Source organism: Hyla sarda, unplaced genomic scaffold (assembly GCF_029499605.1).
Source record: "Hyla sarda isolate aHylSar1 unplaced genomic scaffold, aHylSar1.hap1 scaffold_579, whole genome shotgun sequence".
Taxonomy (NCBI): Eukaryota; Metazoa; Chordata; class Amphibia; order Anura; family Hylidae; genus Hyla; species Hyla sarda.
In genome coordinates, this window is record NW_026610591.1 from 42,088 (window position 1) to 51,568 (window position 9,481).

At 43.7% G+C, this 9,481-nt stretch overlaps 2 protein-coding genes across 5 annotated transcripts; one reads left to right on the top strand and one right to left on the bottom strand.

The window, feature by feature from the left end:
- Window positions 1-261: 261 nt before the first annotated feature.
- On the top strand, window positions 262-5,716 carry LOC130340257 (uncharacterized). The gene is made up of 3 exons (XM_056554145.1): window positions 262-1,176; window positions 2,630-2,769; window positions 5,229-5,716. Exons 1-3 carry the CDS (start codon window positions 860-862, stop codon window positions 5,714-5,716), a joined length of 945 nt encoding a protein of 314 aa, XP_056410120.1. The 5' UTR covers window positions 262-859.
- LOC130340255 (zinc finger BED domain-containing protein 4-like) lies at window positions 5,574-8,560 on the bottom strand. 4 transcript variants are annotated; one of them, XM_056554144.1, is made up of 3 exons: window positions 7,051-8,560; window positions 6,872-6,954; window positions 5,574-5,712 (listed from the first exon to the last, which is right to left on the bottom strand). In XM_056554144.1, exon 1 carries the CDS (start codon window positions 8,467-8,469, stop codon window positions 7,171-7,173), a length of 1,299 nt encoding a protein of 432 aa, XP_056410119.1. In that variant the 5' UTR covers window positions 8,470-8,560; the 3' UTR covers window positions 5,574-5,712; window positions 6,872-6,954; window positions 7,051-7,170. The 4 variants fall into 4 exon arrangements, with proteins under 4 accessions (XP_056410119.1, XP_056410118.1, XP_056410117.1 ...); XM_056554142.1 differs by adding an exon at window positions 5,801-5,874 and having other exon boundaries at window positions 5,580-5,712; window positions 6,872-8,560; XM_056554141.1 differs by lacking the exon at window positions 5,574-5,712 and adding an exon at window positions 5,799-5,874.
- Window positions 8,561-9,481: the final 921 nt, after the last annotated feature.

The window sequence follows — 9,481 nt, forward strand, 5'->3', positions numbered from 1 at the left end:
ACCCAACAGGCAACTAGACTAAAACCATCTGCAGCGCTGTTGTTATAGAGCCTAAAGCTTGCACCAGGTGTGGACTGACAACCCATGGGGCCCCTGGGATAAATAATGTAATAGACTTGTGCACGACCCAAAAATTCGTTTTTTTTTCGTTTCGTACATTTTCGTATTAAAAAAATTTTGGTTCTGTTGCACATTCGTTATCGAGTAAATCGTTTCATTCTGTTTTTCGGATGCATCCGTACATTTTCGGATCCATCCGAAATATCATTCGGATGCATTCGTTATATCACACCCGTCAATTATTTCGTACACATTCGTTACATTTGGCGCTTTCGTTACTTCGGACGTATTCGTTATTTCGGCCGCATTCGTTTTACTTTCAAATTCGGCAGATTACATTATTCCTTTTATGTTTCTGTATTCCTAACGATTAACAAAACAGCCGAAGTAAAGTTAGGCCCGGTCAGTCAGGGGCTCAGAGTTTTCACCCAGTGGCCCAGATTTATCAAACTGTGTGAGAGAAAGAGTGGAGTGGTCTGGTCTCCCATAGCAACCAATCACAGTTCAGCTTTCACTTTACCAGAGTTCATTATCTGACATGTGATTGGCTGTTGTGGTCACTCCCCTTTTTCTCTCACACAGATTGATAAATCTTGCCAGCGTGTACTGAGAGTGAGAAATTGATTGTATTGTGTGTAAATTGTGTGAAAAAAACAATGTCTGGAATGAGAGATATTGTGTCTGTGGTGTCTGGGAGAGAGGAGGGTGAGCGTGCTGTTGTGGATGTGAGTGATAGAGCATGTGTGAGTGAGCGTGTGGATGATGTGTCTGAGTGTAGTCGTGGCGTGGAGAGAAGAGGATGAGTAAAGTCCGAGCAGGTCCAATCGCAAGACAAAGTGGTTGGACAATATCGGACTCTGGCAGTGGCAGCCACACATCTGAGTCTGAGAGTCTGCACTCAGTGGGAGTCCCACTAGCCAAAAAACAAAGAGGGCCGAAATTCACGGAGGCTGAGAACGTAGCACTGGTGGCTGCTGTTAGCACAGAAAAATTTGTGTTATTCAACACGACAGTGGGCACCCAGGAGAAGATGGCCGCCTGGAGCCGGGTGAGGGAGAAAGTGTCCCAAGTTGGAAGTGGCACAGCGGACAGGACAGTTCTCAGCATCAGGCATCGGTGAGTAAATATTTCATTATGATATCATCATCAATGTGTTGGCAAAGACATATTGCAAAGCATAATCTATGCTTGTCTTGGTCTATGACAATACCATTCTATAACCTTTATTGTTTGTTACACATATGTCCTTTACATCTTAGATTTGTAATTACATCTAGTGTTTACCGATGTATCCGTGGTTTCGCCCCTAAAGCAAATGCTCCATAAGTGGGGAACCACCTTTCTTGCAAAAAAATAGTGGACTTGCTCATCTGCATAACTACCGGTAATTATGTATGCGTGACATGAGGATACACATATGAGGGGGCAATTTTTTTGTATTCTGACCCCTATAACTTTCTTAGTTCTCCTTATACGGTCCTGTATGATGCACCCCGGTCTGTAGTTTTTGACAGTACCATTTTTGTTTTAAAAGGGGTACTCTGGTTGAAAACTTTTTTTTTTTTTTTCTTAAATCAACTGGTGCCAGAAAGTTGATCATATTCCATAAACCTTACAGTACGTATTAAGTTGCTGCTGAATTCTACATAGGAAATTCATTAATATTTGTAACCCAGAGCTCTCTGCTGATATCACGAGCACAGTGCTCTCTGCTGACATCTCTTTCCATTTTAAGAACTGTCCAGAGTAGGAGAAAATCTTAATAGCAAACATATGCTGTTCTGGACAGTTCCTAAAATGGACAGAGATGTCAGCAGAGAGCACTGTGCTTGTGATGTTAGCAGAGAGCTCTGTGTTTGAAAAAGAAAATAATTTCCTCTTTAGCAGCTAATAAGTACTGGAAGGAATAATATTTTGTTTTTTATTAAAATGTACACATCTGCCTAATTTTCTGGCACCAGTTGATTTAAAAAAAAGCACCCTTTTAATGTGACATTTTTTATTTATTTTTTATTTTTTTTTCAAGTCAGGAGTTGCAGTTAGTTACTACAACTACCATCATGCCCTCATACATGTGGCTCATCAGCTGCTCCAAATGAAATTCCAACTCCCAGCATGTTGGACTATACTAGTATATAGTCCATAGGTCAGTGTTTCCCAACCAGGGGTGCCTCCAGCTGTTGCAAAACTACAACTCCCAGCATGTTGGGAGTTGTAGTTTTGCAACAGCTGGAGGCACCCCTGGTTGGGAAACACTGACCTATGGACTATATACTAGTATAGTCCAACATGCTCAGATTTGTAGTTTTAAAACAGCTGGAGGCACCCCTGGTTGGTAAACACTGCTATAGTATATTTTGCCATTTTCCGGGACTTGAAGGATTGGTTTGATAAACTAGTAAAGATAAAGAGGATAAGTCTGACTATATCTGTGTAGTGTGGTATAAATGCAGAAATATGAGCATTCAAGCAAAAGAACAAAATTCTTTCTCAACAAAACTGTTTATTGTCATAAAACGGAAATGGTATGATAAACTTGAATAAACTATTTTATGTAAAACACAAACAGGTACTATGACTGCAGGGCATCAGTAGTCAAAAAAATAAAAAAGCAGCAGCAGAGGAGGAACATCAACTTCAAGAACTGGGAGCTGGAGTTGAAGAAGCACCTCCTGCCAGAGGCTCAGACATCCGAGGCAGAGAGATCTGGTGAGTAAAATGATATATATATATATATATATATATATATATATATATACACATATATGATTAATTATGTATTACAATAATATTAATTGATAAAACAACAAGAAAATAAAAATAAAAAATAACTATTTGAACTTATACAATAACTGTATTACTATATATTTGTATCCCCCCCCCCCTAGCTCAATACTGATTCTTAAAGGGGTACTCCAGTGAAAACCTTTTTTTTCTTTTAAATCAACTGGAGGCAGAAAGTTAAACATATTTGTAAATTACTTCTATTAAAAAAATCTTAATCCTTCCAGTACTTATTAGCTGCTGAATGCTACAGAGGAAATTCCTTTCTTTTTGGAACACTGATGACATCACGAACACAGTGCTCTCTGCAGACATCTCTGTCCATTTTAGCAACCATGCATAGCAGATGTATGCTAAGGGCAGCATGGTGGCTCAGTGGTTAGCACTTCTTTGCAGTGCTGGGGCCTTGGGTTCAAATCCCACTAAGGACAAAAATAAATAAAGTGTTATAAGTGATAAGTGTTATAATAACGTCAGCAGAGAGAACTGTGGTCGTGATGTCATCAGAGAGCATTCCAAAAAGAAAAGAATTTCCTCTGTAGTATTTAGCAGCTAAGTACAGGAAGGATTAAGATTTTTTAATAGAAGTAATTTATAAATATGTTTAACTTTCTGCCACCAGTTGATTTAAAAGAAAAAAAGGTTTTCACCGGAGTACCCCTTTAAAGCATTTATGCTATTTGTAATGTTGGGACATGCAGATGTCAGGGAATCTAGTCTACCCTGTTGTTGTCCTATACAGTAACCCCCCGACATGCGATGGCCCCGACATATGATCAAATCGACATATGATGGCCTCTTAGAGGCCATCGCATGTCGATGTCAGCATCGACATACGATGCTTTTATATGTCGGGGCCATCGCATTAACTGCTATCCGACAGTGCAAAATGCTTAAGCTGCTGTCGGATAGCAGTTTAAGCATCCCGGACAGGATCACTTGCCTATCCCCGCTGCTCCGGGTCCACTTCACGATCCTCCGGCGTCTTCTGTATCTTCTCCAGGGTCCGGGCCTCGCTTTCCGGTGTCGCTATTACGTCGTTACGCACGCCGTCCCGGCTCAACAACGTAATAACGTCACCAGAAAGCGAGGCCCGGACCCTGCAGAAGATGCAGAAGAAGCCGGAGGATCGTGAAGTGGACCCGGAGCAGCGGGACAGCATCGGGAACGGTGAGGATGCGGTCCGGAGTGGCGGGGAAGGTACAGCTTCCTATACTTTACATTGCACGGATCCCTCAACATACGATGGATTCGACAAACGATGGGTCGTTTGGAAAGAATTACCATCGTATGTTGAGGGACCACTGTACTATCAGACCAAATAATGAAGTAGAGCAGGCCCCCATAGAGATTAATTAAATAATTAACATAGAGCATATCAGACAAAATGGCTGAACTGAACAGCATATACAGTGGTCCCTCAACATACGATGGTAATCCGTTCCAAATGAACCATTGTTTGTTGAAACCATCGTATGTTGAGGGATCCGTGCAATGTAAAGTATAGGACAGTGGTCTACAACCTGCGGACCTCCAGATGTTGCAAAACTACAACACCCAGCATGCCCTGACAGCCAATTGTTGTCCGGGCACTGCAGGGAGTTGTAGTCTTGCAACATCTGGAGATCCGCAGGTTGAAGACCACTGGTATTGGAGGTTATACTCTCCTTTACCCGCCACTACGTACCGTCACCGCTTTTTACCGCTGCCCTGGATGTCACCTGCCATCGCTGTCGCTGTGTCCCCGACGCTCCGGCAAGGCCTCTGCTTCCTCGGCATCCTCGCTCGCCGCCATTACGCCGCTATGCAAGCCGCTCCTATTGGATGACAGGATGGCGTGCACAGCGACGTGATGACAACGATGGAGAGCGCTGACGATGCAGGGGATCCTGAAGAGGACACGCCGGAGCCCCGAGGACAGGTAAGCTATGTTGAGAAATGGTCACATGATTGAAAGCCCGGAAGTAGAGTGATCTACGGCCACCCCTTTCCTTAAGAATAAGATGGCAGCGAGTCAAAGGAATGAGACACACTGTAATGTCATCTTTTGACATGTCCACACAACTCGTAAATTTGTACTTTCTAATTCTATATTGATAGCAATGTGGATATTATGTAAATTACTCAGCTAACCATGCTTTTTATCACAATAGGCAATTTAGCTATTTGCAATGGTGTATATTTGTGGTGTATAATGGTGTATAACATTTATAGGGTTAGATGACAAATATACACCAGTACAATAACTTAATTATTATATTGTTAAGCCTTAGGGAGAGTATTTTGTGTATCATGTAATGATCAACAACACAACTGCTTTCAGTCACTTGATTTTTATTTTAAAATACCTTTTTTTTATTTTTATTATTATTATTTTTTTTTAGATCAACAAGGCCAGGCTTCATTAAGGAGTCACCATGACAGTTCCCCACCATCACCTGTCCTGTCACAATTGGAGAGCCGGAGGGCCGTTGAGGCAGATGATAATGTGCCAGTACCTGAGGAGGACATGGGCCAACCCCTGAGCTCAGCTGCCTGTTCACCAGCTATCCCCAGTCCACTATCTCCAACCCCAGCACCCGCATCTGTCCCAATGGACACCTACCTTAGGGTACTCCAAGAAAGGGACAGGTTGTCCAGGGAGACGAGGCACCTTGCACGGGAGATGCAACGCTTGAATAGGGCCATGCACCGACTTCACCGTCGGCAGGCTGACGACTTCCAAGTGATGTTGGCCCGGGTCAGCCAGCAGCACCTTCAGGCCACAGCACAGCTAAGGGTGGACCTCCTGATGGCAATATCAGGAATCAGCCAATCACCTCCATTGGCTGACACCAGCAGCAGCAACAACAGGGCACCTTCACAAACCTAAAAGATTAAAGAATCATTATTTTTAGGCTGGTTGACAGTTTTGTTATGTTAGAAATGTTGGCAATGTTCAGGTTTATTGTATTACCTCTGTATTCTATTACCAAAGTTTCATGTTGACTTGTATATTGTAACCTCATACAAAATGGTGCCAAATCCTTCCTACAATATAAACATGCAATTGGTATGATTATGCTGGCTGATTGTAGACAGCAGGCATACAAGGCAAAAAATGATGATTACAGTTGTTATTTATTGCTACATTTGCATTCAAGGCCTTTGCCATCAAAATATTAAAAAAATTGTAGGTAAGAAAAAATTCATCTCCTGTTGTGGTGTCTACATGATTGATGATAACTTTGATAGCAGAACACAGATTCCACCAGTGCATGAAATGTGTATTGCAATAGTACCTCTAATTTATTATTATTATTTACCTCAACAGTTGGAGAGGTGGGGTCCTGAGGCATTGTGAACCTGGGTGTAATGTCCATTTATTTATTTTTGCATTTTCCCGTTTCAGGCCCTGTTCAGACATTGTTTTTCATGCATTATATGTTTTCTGTGCTTTTCTTCCAGGTGTGGAAGAGTTAAGCCTTTCACACATGTGTTAGGCGAGTGTGTTAGGCGAGGATAGGGGATAAGATGTCTGATCGCTGGGGGTCCCAGCAGTGGGCCCCCACGATCAGACATCTTATTCCCTATCCTTTGGATAGGGGATCAAATGTTTTTGCCCGGAATACCCCTTTAAGGTACTAAAGCTATACTTTTATTACACTGTGACTTTTAATATGCTGCTGGGATCTGTGCTCCATTTAATAGAGGTCACTTAAGTGTCAGATGCATTGTAAAGCACTACTGTCATTTAAGGGGTACTCCGGCGCCTAGACATCTTATTCCCTATCCAAAGGATAGGGGATAAGATGCCTGATAGCGGGGGTCCCGCCGCTGGGGACCCCTGTGATCTTGCACGCTGCACCCCAGTTAAAATCAGTCCCCGGAGACTGATTTTAACTGGGGTGCCGCATGCAAGATGAGGGGGGTCCCCAGCGGCGGGACCCCCGCGATCAGGCATCTTATCCCCTATCCTTTGGATAGGGGATAAGATGTCTAAGTGCCGGAGTACCCCTTTAAGAAAAAAAAATTGTCATTTACTTACCACTGATTTGCTGATCTCCTTTACCACATAAATGGACGTCCTTGTTGTATCCACAAAAATGTCCACTAAATGTCCACTAAATCCTAAAAGAAGGAGGGAAAGATATAAATTAAATAGAAATTATTAGCATTCTAAATGTAATGTTAGGAGGCTAAGAAGAAAATTGACAGACCACTAACCTGTTTGATGGTGCTGTTCACTTTCTTAACTTTTTCAAACAACTGATAACACAACGGGATCCAACATTCCAATTTGTAACCAAGAACTTCAACTTTTAACTTGAACTGTAGAACTCATAACTAATTGGTGTCAAAGCTTAGGGCAGGGTATCCCAGCTTGGGCATGTTTACTTTAAGAAAAGTCATCTGCTCCATGAGCTGAGGGGCCAGCTGTGAACGCTGTGGGCAGAGAATATTGCCAGTGACTGAAAATACCCGTTCACTTTGCACAGAGGTTGGGGGGCAGGATAGGAGCTCCTGGGCCACCATGGAGAGAGCAGGCCAAATTGCCCTCCTTTCATCCCAGTACTTGAGACTATCCGCTGTAGGTGCCAGATGGGGTTCAGACAAATAACTTTTTACAGTCTCTGCAACCTTATCTCTGGGTATCCTTGAGGGTTGTCTGTTGTGTCCGACCAAGGTTTGCAAAGTTTCTGCCCAAAAGTCAGCAGCTCTTGATGAGTGTCCAGCAGTGTTTGTGATGGGTGATGATGATGACATAGCAGGCTCATCCTCCTCTTCTTCATCATCATCATCATCCTCATCGTCCCTCTCTGACGGCACAACCAAGTGTCTTTGCCTGTCACACACCCTGTTGATTAATTTCTCTCTCCAGCTTGTTAGGGAATTGGCTTGGAGTGCCATTTTGCCCTTAATTTGGGGGTCACACATGGTGGCAAGCATCAATTCAGGGCAAGCATCAGTGAGCTCTGGGATCCTCCGGTTTAATTGTCCATGCAGTCTTCTGACAAGTGTGGCAACATCAGGTACTATGTATCCTCCAGGCAAGTTTTCTCTATGGTTGAGGATGGCATCCATTTTGTTAACAAGATGGGTAAAGAGGGGGATGACTTGAGCCAAGCTTGCATTTTCTTGATTTAGGTTTTCTGTGGCTGCACGAAAGGGGCTTAGTACAGTCACCACCTGAGCTATTATTTTCCACTCCTCCCTGCTAAGTGGTCTGGTCACACCGATGACCTGCTCATGTGACATTGCATGTATTGCTTTTTGTTGCTCCAGAATTCTTTCAAGCATGTCCAATGTAGAATTCCACCTGGTGCTTACATCCTGCTTCAGGCGGTGTTGAGGAAGACCTGCCTTAATCTGCTCCTGCCTGAAAATGTGACTGTCCTTCACACTTCTATGAAAATGGCCTGCAATTTTCCTACAGGAGTCTAACACTTCAGAGAGCTTTGTATTGCTCTCAGTGGTGTCATCTATACCAGCCTTTACTACAAGATGGAGGACATGGGCGGAGCATCGGACACCAACAAATTTGCCATCCCGCAGTGCTTTTAACATATTGGCTGCCCCATCAGTGACCACAAACCCCATCTTTACCTGTGTATTTGCCTGCTCCCCAAGCCACTCTGCCACCATTTTCTGTAATGCACGGTTTATGTTATGCGAGCTGTGCTGCTCATCTAAAACCTCTGCATGCAGTAGGAATGAGCAGTGCCCCTGATTTTGGTTTTTCTACAACACCAGGTCCTGTGTTTCTTGGTCCTGATGTAATTTGGGCTGGTTCCATTACAATGGGCTGCCACCAGTGTGCTGTTAGTGATAAGAAGGCATGCTGCCCACTGGGAGCACTCCACAAGTCTGTGGTGAAATGTAAACACTGTCCTGTGGCTCTGCCTAGCTCCTGTTTTATTAACTCCACACAAGATTAATGTAAGGAGGGTACTATACTGCGACTAAATGTGGTACGGGATGGAATTACACACTGGGGTGCAACTGCCTGCATTAGACGTTTAAACGGTTCCCCCTCCACCATGTTAAAAGGAGCTCCCCCGACGGCTATGAGCTCGCCAATGAGGCGGGTAATTTTACGGGACTGCTGTCTTGAAATCCCCCTGGAATGAAATCCACTAAATTGATCCAAGGTGGGCTGTTTTGCTTGACTGGAGTCAACAGCTTCCCCTCTGTGCCCCTTGTCCAGGTTATCTGGGCTGATGGTAGCACTGGAACTAGCAATACTTGCCCTTTTTTTTACTGGGTGGAGGTGACAACAACCCACTGTCTTCTCTTAACAGGACTGGCTTGTGGTGTGTGCGCAAATGGTGATTCATGCCAGAATTAGTCAGATGCCCTATAACTCTACCACGACTGACTTCCCTGCCACATAGCTTACATTTAGCTGATCTACCATCACAACTATAGAAAAATGCTCCCAAACTTTAGATTTCCGGCTGGAACTGGAACCGGGTTGTGCAGATGGGGCATTTTGCGGGAGGCAATAGCTTTTGGAAGATGGAGGCCTTGTACTGGCGACGGTGGCACTACTTGAATGGGAGGGTGGTGTATCCATTACAACTAAAGAGCCAGAGGATGATGGGGGTGATGATGATTCTGGAAGGTCAGTTGTAAATAGGAGTTGCGATACAGGACT